The following is a 12,192-nucleotide window of genomic DNA, read 5'->3' as shown; positions in this document are numbered from 1 at the left end:
GCTAAAGCAGCGAACTATTTTGTCTTTTGTCAACGTGACACTTTTTTAACCGATTGGCCGTGTCGGGTGGTGGAGGGTCACGACACATTTAACAGGACCCTGCGTGGTGGGCTGTTAGGAACGAGTAACCAAAGAATATAAACATAATGTATTGTTACACTTGTTTAGCCAGGAAAGCCTCACTGAGTCTTAAAGGTTTTTGTAGGGTCCTGCCAAGTGTTTGCAGTAGGGGGCGATGTTGCTGCACCTAATCGGACGATACGAAGGGAGAGTTTGAGGCCTAGTTCTAGGCTTTAGGCCTAGCTGTAGGCTTTACGCCGCTGTGAGTTAATTTTTTATTTAAATGTTTTAATTAAAACTATCTCAGGGAATTATAAGGGAATGTTACACTTGTTTAGCCAGGAAAGCCTCACTGAGTCTAAAGGTTTTTGTCGGGTCCTGCCAAGTGTTTGCAGTAGGGGGCGATGTTGCTACACGGTCAGACGGACGGACGGACGGACGATATAATCTATTGTAGGCTGGTCCACTTCGTTCCTACCAGTATAAACAACGCCATCTAAACCCAACAACGTTGATTGTGAATAATACTGGTCGCGAAAGCCTCCGACGTGTTCAACTGACCTCGTGAGCGCTCTCCCCTCTGCTGTTCCCTCCCCAGTCACGCTGCAGATGCAGTGCGGGTGCAAGGAGCAGCTTAAGCGGAACGTCAAGTGCAAGCTTTGCCCGTGGACCGTCGATCAATTCGTTTGCAAGTAGCCTCGCGACCCGGTCTAGGGGTGGCCTGAGATCGCGACCCGCACGAAGCTGTTAATGGCATCGACATCGAGCGTGTAGCCCTCACTCAGAGCTGCGTGCGTTCTACTTTACACACTTCAATCGCGTGCGAGACACCGCCAGCTACACTTTCATCTTGTTGGTTCTTTCGGTAAAGTCGTCACGTAGAATGGAAGTAATAAAATAATAAAAATAACAAAAAAATTACGTTTCGATTTAAAGCTTCTTTCGTGACTGCAGGGATTCATCTTCTTGGTTCTTTCGGTAAAGTCGTCACGTAGAAGGGAAGTAATAAAATAATAAAAATAAAAATAATAAAATAATTCTCACGACGTTTCGGCCACAACGCAAGCAGCCATCCTCAGGTGAAGAACAGGTCTGTCGGGGAGACAGCGTCTGAATGAAACAGCACACGTGCTTGGAGCGTGTATATAAGCTGGGCGCCTTGACAAAGGAATTTGCATATCAAGAGGAATTTAGCATATTTATGGGAAATGCAGGAATGTGATTAGTACTACTTATGCCCGTGCATTATGCAGGATTAGCAGCATCAAAGGGAAGGGATATGGGAAATGCAGGTATGTGATTAGTACTACTTGTGCCCGTGCATTATGCAGGATTAGCAGCATTAAAGGGAGGGGATATGGGAAATGCAGGTATGTGATTAGTACTACTTATGCCCGTGCATTGTGCAGGATTAGCAGCATTAAAGGGAGGGGATATGGGAAATGCAGGTATGTGATTAGTACTACTTATGCCCGTGCATTGTGCAGGATTAGCAGCATTAAAGGGAGGGGATATGGGAAATGCAGGTATGTGATTAGTACTACTTGTGTCTTCATCATCATCCGCCATGCAAATCATGGAAGCAGCGGCAGATGTGGAGGATGCCTGCAAAAGTGGTGCAAATGTGGTCACCCAGAAGAGACAGCGTACAACGGACAACGCCGCACTGCTTCCGGTCCACAAATAGGACGGAGACATCGCGGCAATGATGCACTCCGCTTCGCTTGCCTGGCTTGCCCACCTCATTGTGAAATTGTAGTCATTGTCTCTGCATCTACATCAGCAGTTGTACAAAAGAAGACCTCCTGCGTACCAGGCGAGGTAGTCAACATCTGCTAGCCACCGTGATGATGAGAGAGAGAGACACGCAAACTCCAAATCTACAGCAGCAGGCGTCAGGGTCGGGATGGAACCCACGACCTCCTGCGTACCAGGCGAGGTAGTTAACATCTCCTAGCCACCGTGATGATGATGAGAGAGAGAGACACGCAAACTCAAAATATACAGCAGCAGGCGCTAGGGGTTACCAAAAAGATTTCCAATATATTAAACAAACACAAGATCCAGGTTCGTTTAAACACAGTACACAAAATCCGTGATTTAATCCCATCTGTAAATGATTCCTCCCATGCAGTACCCTGGTGTCTACAAACCGAGTTGTGGTTGTGGCAGCAGTAACATTTGGGAAACGAAACGGCATGTCTCGGACCGCGTTCATGAACACAAGGCGGATCTGAAACACGGTAGGACCAATACATCTGCCGTTGCTGATCATTGTTTTAACGCAGTGGGCTCACGCAAAATTGATTTTTCCAAGACGGAGGTACTCTGCAAACCTACCGGCTACGTTCAGAGATTTGTTCATGAAGCCATTCAGAAATATAAACACAGACACAACTTCAGCCGAGAATATGGGTACAAATTGAGCAATCATTGGAAGGATGTTATTAACCAGGTAAAGTCTTAACTGACTGTGATGTTTCCATCCTACCTGCCTATGTCAGCTGTTATTACTGACTCTGTGTCTCTCTCTCTCTCTATGCCTCTCTCTTAGACCTCTCACATGTCCTTTGGATTGCACTGTCAGTCTCGCATGCCCTTTGGAGTGCACTCTCATGGTGCTAATCTCTCAACACAGCTGTTGTGCGCATATGAGGGCATGCTACTCTTTTGCGGCGATGGAAGCTCATTCATGCTAATCTCTCTCTCCCTAATCCCTCTTTCCCTAATCTCCCCCATTAATACAACTGACGTGCTTGCGTCCGGGGGTGGAATCCTTTCCAGCTCAGACCCCGCTTGCTTGCCCATCGCCACATATATAACCTCTTGTTGTAACAGCTCTCTCGCTGGTTCAGCAGTTCCACTGCCGGGTTATATTTTTTTCCGCTTGAGGACGACCGCTTGTGTTGCGATCGAAACGTCGTGATTCATTTTATTTTATACCCACGTGACTTTACCGCAAGAACAAAAGAGTAAAAAGATATATCAACAGGCGTCTTCCTGTGTATCAGGCGAGGTAGTCAACATCTCACAGCCACCGTGATGATGATGAGAGAGAGACACGCAAACTACAAATATACAGCAGCAGGCGTCGTCTGGGTCGGGATCGAACCCACAACTTCCTGTGTATCAGGCGAGGTAGTCAACATCTCACAGCCACCGTGATGATGATGAGAGAGAGACACGCAAACTACAAATATACAGCAGCAGGCGTCGTCTGGGTCGGGATCGAACCCACAACTTCCTGTGTATCAGGCGAGGTAGTCAACATCTCACAGCCACCGTGATGATGATGAGAGAGAGACACGCAAACTACAAATATACAGCAGCAGGCGTCGTCTGGGTCGGGATCGAACCCACAACTTCCTGTGCATCAGGCGAGGTAGTCAACATCTCACAGCCACCGTGATGATGATGAGAGAGAGACACGCAAACTACAAATATACAGCAGCAGGCGTCGTCTGGGTCGGGATCGAACCCACAACTTCCTGTGCATCAGGCGAGGTAGTCAACATCTCACAGCCACCGTGGTACTCACAGCCGTCCATCCAGAAGACGATGGGAGGAGGAAAGCCTTGGGGAGGGCGGCAGCGCAGCACGGCCGGCAGGCCCTCGGTGGCCATGACGGGTTCCAGCTGTTCACGGGGCCACAGGGGAGCACCTGCAGGACACAGACAAAACCACCCATGTAGCCTTAGACCTCGATTGGAAGTTTCCGTGACTGCAGGGATCCATACTCTTTGGTTCTTTCGGTAGAGTCACGTCGGTATATAATTAATAAAATCACGACGTTTCGGGCGCAACACACAAACGTCCGTCACCAGGTGGGAAAACCACAGCAAGAAACAATTGCTGAAGTGGGCAAAAGGGTTGCCGTGACAAGAGGCTATATAGGTGTTGAGTAGTTCCGACGGACGTACTCGGAGACGGAGGTAAGTTAGGGGCTTCCGCCAGGGTTTATTAAAGCTGTTACAATACACACGCAGCAGGGTGCACAACTCCCAGGGTTTATTAAAGCTTATCTATATTACACAGCAGGGTACACAACTCCCAGGGGCTAGGGGGGTCCTACTCTGAGTCTGGGTCCCTGCCGGCGAGCTCCGGTCTCTCTCTCTCGTGTCAGATCAGGGACTCTGCCGACTCCACCGACTGGAGAGAGAAGCACCTCTACGGCTACCACCGGCTTCTCTCCAGGCTCACCATTCGATCCCTCTCTCTACCCCTGGTTCCCTCTTCACTCTGCTTACTCTACCCGTTCCCACAGTGACCCCGCCCACGTCACGGGGTATCTCTTAAGTACCCCGGGAGACGTGATGTCATCGCACTGAACGGCACACCTGACGTCACGTCCCCATTTTACTCCTCTACATAGGTAAGAGACGGGGGAGGAGCCAAGGAGGAGAGACAGGGAGGGGGTGGGGGGTAGGGTGAGTGGAGTGCCGCTAGAGGGATTAAGAAACGAACAAGGAAATGCCGGGGGGGGGGGGGGAGTTAGCGGGGCTGGGAGTGGGAAGCTGAAGAAACTGGAGATGCGGATATGAAGGCAACACCATGAAGCAGTTAAGGTTTGACCTGGTTAATAACATCCTTCCAATGATTGCTCAATTTGTATCCATCTTCCCGGTTGAAGTTATGTCTATGTTTAGATATCTGCATGGCTTCATGAACAAACCTTTGATCGTAGCCCGAAGGTTTTCAGAGTACCTTGGTCTCGGAAAAAACAATATCATGAGAGCTCACAGCGTTATAGCAATGGTCAGCCACGACGGAGGAATTAGTTCTGCCGTGTTTCAGATCTGCCTTGTGCTCGCGAACACGGTCCGACACATGCCGTTTCGTTTCCCCAATGCAACAGCCACCACAGGTGCAACTTAGTTTGTAGACTCCAGGATACTGCATGTCAGGAATGACATCCTTCACCGATGGGATTAGATCACGTATGTTGTGTACTGTACTGAATCGGACCTGGATCTTGCGTTTGTTTAAGATCTTGGAAATATTTTTGGTGACGCCTGCTATGTATGGTAACGTGATGGTTTTGATCGGCGTCTCAGGGGGTTGTTTCTCCATGGTTGGAGAAACAGCTTTGCGAATAATGCGGTCCGAGTACCCATTCATCTTGAGGGCCTGGTGTACGTGTTCCAGCAGCCCTTTTGCCCACTTCACCAATTGTTTCTTGCTGTGGTTGTCCCACCTGGTGACGGTCGCTTGTGTTGCGCCCGAAACGTCGTGATTTATTTTATTTTATACCTACCTGAATTTACCGAAAGAGCAGGGGCGGTTTCTTCATTAGGGCGATTGGGCGACGCACCACCAATGTCTTTCAACCACAGAGTTACGCTAGCCGTCACTGTGCCTCTGGATATAGTCCAATCAGCGTCATGTCACGTTCTGTGGAGTACCGCCTCTTCTTTGGCGATTTCACTCCGGCTGAGAATCGCCCAGAGTGTTCCCATAGACTTACATTCAAAGATGTTTTTTTTCGAACGGCGGGCGCTGCAATGCATTGTCTATGGCTTCCGGGAGGGCTCGCACTAACGTGCTTACGTCATCATACGTAAGCACGTTTCAGTCAACAATATTATTTGTCGCCACCTAGTGGAATCTTTAATAAAATAAACTGAGTGGATTGTAATAATAGTGAGTATAGAAACAAACAAAATGTATTGTAAGAGTCACTTTATTTTTCATTAATATTAAAGAAGTGAAGTTGCCTTTACATGTGAAGTATGGGAATTGACGGCAGGAACTTCTTGACGGGAACACACTTTTTATTAAATCTTTACGTGTCAAAATACAACGTGTAGTCTCCTTTCTTCCGACTTCACACTCCACTACTCTCGTGTAAACTCTAGGCCTCTGGCTACACACGATAACCTTCACTCGTGTAGACCCTACGCCTCTGGCTACACAATACACTCGACTCGTGTAGACCCTATGTCCCTGGCTACACAATACACTCGACTCGTGTAGACCCTATGTCCCTGGCTACACACACTGCATTCGGCTCGTGTAGACCTTATGCCTATGGCTACACACACTACACTCGCCTCTGGGTTACACAGAGTCCCGGTCCCGTTAGGACAGCGGGACTAGGTACCGCAGGGCCCTAGGTCTTCATCCCCGTCTTCATTCTTCGCTGGTTACACACTGCCCTCACGCCTGTGTGCATCCCCTTTTATAGCCCCTGCTCACGAGAGGCGGAGCTGATGCGTACTTCAACGTGAGCATCGCTCCTTAATGAACCAATCACGACGCACTCTCTCTACGATCCGTTTTCCCCAGCGCGTGTTAACACTCCTCCACCAATCACACCGCGCTGCCACCCGATCACTCCCTCTCAGCACGTCACCGGTCCACAGCCAATCAGTACCCCGTAACCCACGACCCCGCGCTGACCCCTGATCCTCCACCGTCAGCGCACGTCACCACCTACACAGCCAATCATTACGCGCTGGCATACGATCTCTAATCCCAGCGCGTATCACCTCTACATCACCCCCTCCCACATAGCTTGCAGCCGGCCCGGCTGTTAACCAACAACACAACCTAACGTCAATGCAGTAACAAAGAACTCCACCTCTCAGTGTGCCTCGTAACGCAACAACAACAACACAACACAACACTTAAATATGAAGCAATATACAGCCCGACGAACAACACAATAAAAGCGAACACCGGAAAACGAACACAATAAAAGCGAACACCGGAAAACGAACGCGCCAAGTGTCTCTGTGACTAAACGCAGTGCCGAGGCGCTCCGGCTGCCTCGACTCCTCACGTGGCAGGTCACACAAAGTAGCGCGACCTAGCGCGAGTCCGTCTGGCCGGTCCGTCGTATGGGACGGGACGTTGGCGACCGTCCGGTGGCTCCGGCCGCTCAAGATCCGGCCGCCGGTGGTCGGCAGCTGTCAGTTCCGAGACACCTGGGAGCGGATCAGGCGGAGACATGTGAGGAGCAGGCAAAGACAATTCCCCCTCAGGGTCGCTGGTCACGTCACATGCTCGGCCCTCATGACACAAGGGGAGGCCATACGGAGGCGAGAACGGTTTCAGTCGGGAGGGGTGGACGTACCAACGGCGTTTTCCCCATTTTATCTGAACGCACTGGGGGCGTGCAACCCGCACGACCTCCACGGGTCCCCGCCACGGCTTCAACAATTTAGGCGACGTAGCCAAAGGTGCCTGCGGGCAATGCAGCCAGGCCCTGTCACCTGGTTCCCAATTGTGCACGGACACCTTCCGTGCCCGCAACCGCTCGTTTGCAATTTGGCGAGCCCGTGAATTAAGCCGTGCGGCCTCCCTTGCCTCTGTCAGCTTATGAATATTAAATTTAATATGCTCTGCCAATTTCGAATTTGCTCGTGGTGCGGACAGACCCAGCTGCGTTTCCATGGGCGGGTCGGCTTCCCGACCGTACATCAGATAAAATGGGGAAAATCCCGTAGCTGCATGGGGGGCCATTCTATACGCGGCGAGGACCCCAGGGACCTGCAGGTCCCAATCAACATGCGCCTCACACACCTGCTGGCACAACATAGAAGTCAATGTCCTGTTAAGCCTCTCCACCATCCCGTCCGTCTGCGGGTGGTACGGGGAGGTACGCACCTTCTTGGTACCCAACAGGTCGCACACCTCTTGCAGTAATTTACTCGAAAAATTCTTCCCTTGGTCAGTCAGCAAGCGTTCGGGAGCCCCCTTGTCCAGGACGTAGCCCTGGACAAAGGCGTCCGTCACAGCCGCTGCCGACTGGTTGGCGAGTGGCCACGCCATAGGCCACCGGGTAAAATATTCGACCCCCACCAACAGGTACTTATTACCCCTAGGCGTGACCGGAAAAGGCCCCAGAATATCGAGTGCAACGAGCTCGTTAGTGCGCGAGACCTGGATGGATTGCAGCGGTGGATTAGCTGGCACAGGCGGTGGTTTCCGTCTGGCGCACTCAACACAACCCTTCAGAATATTCCCCACGTCACCCCCCATTCCCGGCCAATAATAGTCACGCTGAAGCAGGGCAAGCGTTTTGTTAACTCCCAAATGCAAGAGGCGTTCGTGTGCGGCCAAGACAACCTTCCCCCTCACAGCAGCAGGCACCACAATCGCATGCCGCCGGGACAAACTGTCCCATCTCATCAATAGGCCTTGCTTAAGCTCGTAGGAGCCAGTTCGGTCGCGGTTACCTTCGGAACCCCCCGTCTTGCGGCGCAATGCCAGCAGGGAGCTGTCCGCCATTTGGAGACGGCCCCACTCAATCAATGACATTGAGAGCAGCGAGTCCTGACCCCCAGGGGTAGCGGGACCATCCCCAATTGGTGTGCTCGCGGCCGCAACCAACGCCTCCCTACCTTCCGTAACCGGCGGTTTACAGCGCGCCGATCCCGATAAGCACGCACATTTGTGACAAGGCAACAACCGCGACAGGGCATCGGCATTTGTGTGTCGCAAGCCTTTACGGTACGTAGTCGTGAACTGATAGTCCTGGAGGACTTCCAACCACCGCGACAATTGGCCCGAGGGCTGGGCGACCCGCAATGAATACTGGAGCGCCGCGTGGTCCGTCCGGACCGTGAAATGACGACCATAGAGATATGGCCTGAATTGTTGTACCAAAAAAACAATGGCAAGCAGTTCGCGACGGGTGACGCAGTAGCGCTGCTCTGCCGGCGACAACACCCTGCTACCATAGGCGACCACTCGTTCGACCCCTCCAACGACTTGGGACAGCACTCCCCCAATGCCCGTGTTGCTAGCGTCCGTGTCTAGCAAGAAGGGACTCGCGAAGTCCGGATAGCGCAAGGGTGGGGCCCTAACCAAGGCGTCCCGGAGGGAGCAGAATGCAGCCTCCTCCTCCGGTCCCCATCGGAACTTCACTCCTTTCGCCGTTAGAGCGTGCAAGGGTTTTGCAATGGTGGCAAAGTGCTCAACGAATCGGCGATAATACGAAGCAAAACCGATGAAACTGCGTACGTCTGACACTGACGTGGGCATTGGCCACGAACTGACACAGTCCGTCTTCGCAGGATCGGTAGAAATCCCCGAAGAGTCGACAATGTGACCCAAGTACCTCACGGATTTACGAAAAAGGTGGCATTTGGCCGGTTTAAACTTTAATTTAGCCGATCGCATTCGCAAGAACACCCCCCTCAATCGCTGGAGGTGTTCTTCAAACGTTTTACCGAAAACAATGACATCGTCAAGGTAAATGAGGCACGTATCCCACTGCAAGCCCGACAAAACCAATTCCATAAGACGCTGAAACGTCGCCGGAGAGGAGTGAAGTCCCATGGGTAACCGGTTAAACTGAAACAGGCCCCCTGGAGTCCGAAATGCGGTCTTAGGCTTAGACTCTTCGTCGAGTGGCAACTGCCAGAATCCGGATAATAAATCAAGAGTCGAAAAGTATCGCGCACCAGACAATGCGTCGAGAGACTCGTCCATCCTGGGGAGCGGATACGCGTCGGCCACAGAGATCTTATTCAGGCGACGGAAATCGACGCAAAATCGCAGGGACCCGTCCTGCTTTTTAACGAGCACAATAGGCGCTCCCCAAGGACTGGAGGAAGGCGAAATAATGTCGGCTTCTAGCATATCGTTAACTGCCGACTGAACATGTTCCTTCTCAGCAGGACTCAGTCGGAAGGGATTTTGCCTGACCGGTGCCGCATCGCCCGTTTCAATGTGGTGGCGTAGCAGGTCCGTGCACCCAATGTCATACTTATGTTTACTGAAGACATCCGAAAATTCAATGAGCAACCCGCGCAGCGCACCCAACTGTACCGCTCATAAATCGTCAGAGTCCGCGCACAGCGAATCAACCCAATCGAGGTCCTCCTTCAATGTAACGTTTTTCGTGGGACTCGGATCCGCCTGCGCAACCAGCCTCTCCTCCGCAGGGACCCGCGCCGCGTGAGCTAGCACGGTGCCCTGCTGAATGACGGCCGGCCGCGCCCCAGCGTTTAAAACCATCACAAACGGATCCCTGTCAGCCCCCACCAAAGTGTGAGCCACCGACAAATCGAGACCTCCAACAGCCCTATTAGAAGGACCCAAAAGCATGCCCTGTTCCGAGGCCTCCTTCACCCATGGCTTCCGCAACCGGAGGGGAATTAACATTTGTGAACCCGGAGGCACGTGCACGGTCTGTGTCGCTAACGCCTGTATGGTAGCGCACGCCGTCCGAATTTCATTAGGGCTCGTCAAAAATGAAATACGGCGACCCGATGGTAGTTCAATGCAACGCTGATCAATGAGAATTTTGATGGGCATTTTTGCCAAAAAATCTGTGCCCAATAGACAAGGGACCGCCAGGGAGGATGAAACAAAAACGGGTCCCGACAATTTGATATCACCAATGCAAATGGATGCCCTAATCTGACCGATAATGCCCAACGATCCCCCGTTAGCGGCGTAAAATGGCACATCCACCGGAAGAAGCGGACGACATTGTACAGGGAGAATATTATAAATGAGATCCGATATAATAGTCGCCGATGCCCCCGTGTCCACTAACACCCTGACCTCGACCCCATCAATAGATCCGGTAACTACGGATGAACCCGCTGAGGCAGCCACTATTCTGTGCCCCAACTCCGACCATTCAATGTCTCCCCGGTCTCAGCCGAATCGCCCTCTCTGAACCGAATCCCCGAACTCTACTCGGCTCTCCCCCGCCGCAACGCGACGACCCATATGTGCCGAGTATGCGGGCCGAGCATGTGAGGTGCCGCGACTTGCCGGGGTTTGCAGGGACGACTTGGGGCCTTGGTCGTCGTCCAGCCGAGGTCCCATGGCGCGCTGACGTGGGGCGCGGCAACCGGAGGCCACGTGGCCCCGGAGGCCGCAGTTATAGTAGGTGATGACAGTCGTCGGAGATCTCGGTTGCTCCAGCTTGCGGGCCGCTCGCAGAGGCGAACGACCCCCCGATCTCCAGTCCCCCGGTCGTCCCGCGATGAACGCCTCCTCTCGTGGGCTGACGACTTGGGGCACGGTGACAACTGGGCCCGGAGTTGAGGCCACGGCAGCGTTGCAGACGACTCCCTGTTTACGTTGAAGGACCTCGTGCGCTTGTATGCTTGTGGAGACCCGTAAGGATGAAATATCGGTCTCATCGGCCATGTTGATGGGGACCCCCAGGTCCTGCGCCAACTTGAGCAGCTGCTCCAAAACCATGGCATCTTGGCCCTCCTCGTCCATACGAGGGAACGCGGCGTCGGCGAGAGCAAGCAACGCCGTGCGGTAGGCGAGCACGGTCTCCGTGTCCGCCTTCCGTCTTGCATAAAAATGATGGCGGCACGCGGAGGGAGGACCATAGACCTTGGCCATGAGAGCCAGCGCATCTTTGAGCGTGGAGCGGTCCGACCTGCGTGCGGACGTGAAGGCCGCGAGCGCGTTGTCATCCAGCATGGCAGGCAGTGCCCGCAGTGCCGTAGCGTCGGACCAGGCGGACATCTCCTGATGCGCCAAAAATCTGCGCTGAAATTGGCTCCAATCCCCGCCTTCCGCCTTGAAGGCTGACAACGTGGGAAGGCGCTGCTGAAAAATGAAGTCGTCCTCCTCCTCGTGCTTCCTCTCTGCCGCCCCGCCGGTGTGTAAGATGGCGGCCCCCTCGGCGGGTGTGTGATGGCGGTCCGCCGCGCGCGTTGGTGACGTCAGCGGGCGCGCATGGAGAACCCCTGCCACGTGGTGATGGCCGTTCCCGCCAAAAGTCGGTGCAGATGAAATGGCGGCCATCGCCAAATCGTTTTGGCGGGAATCTGCAGGGCGACCCTGCAGAACGTCGGCCGCCGTTCCCGCTCCTCCCGACGAGCTGATCTCCGCCAAGATGGACGCGGCGGCGAGCAGCAGCTCCGCCAGACGGGAGTGCGCTTCGCGAAGCGCGGCGTCAGTCCCCCGTGGCTCGTCCGGCGCCGTCGGCGGATCCTGCCCCGTGGGCAACTCCTCTTCCTCACCCCCCGATGCCAGTTGACCCGCGTCGTCGAGGTTGTCCCCGTGGTCAATCCCGTGGGTCCGACGGTTCCTCCTTGTATCCATGCTTGGAAGACCGTTTCACTTCTGACGCCAGTTGAAGTATGGGAATTGACGGCAGGAACTTCTTGACGGGAACACACTTTTTATTAAATCTTTACGTGTCAA

At 53.2% G+C, this 12,192-nt stretch overlaps 1 protein-coding gene across 1 annotated transcript in view; it reads left to right on the top strand.

Moving 5' to 3' along the window:
- The window catches only part of LOC133362072 (protein Wnt-5b-like), a 12,167-nt gene extending 11,375 nt beyond the window's left edge, over positions 1–792 (top strand). The window contains exon 5 of the mRNA XM_061581035.1: positions 659–792. Coding sequence (XP_061437019.1) covers positions 659–756 — 98 coding nt within the window. The 3' untranslated portion in view covers positions 757–792. The remainder of the gene's footprint in view (positions 1–658) is intronic.
- The last annotated feature ends 11,400 nt before the right edge of the window (positions 793–12,192 follow it).

This window comes from Lethenteron reissneri, unplaced genomic scaffold (genome assembly GCF_015708825.2).
Source record: "Lethenteron reissneri isolate LAM-NWPU_2019-01 unplaced genomic scaffold, ASM1570882v1 scaffold_1359, whole genome shotgun sequence".
NCBI classification, from domain to species: Eukaryota; Metazoa; Chordata; class Hyperoartia; order Petromyzontiformes; family Petromyzontidae; genus Lethenteron; species Lethenteron reissneri.
This window is presented reverse-complemented; position numbering and strand designations above follow the sequence as displayed.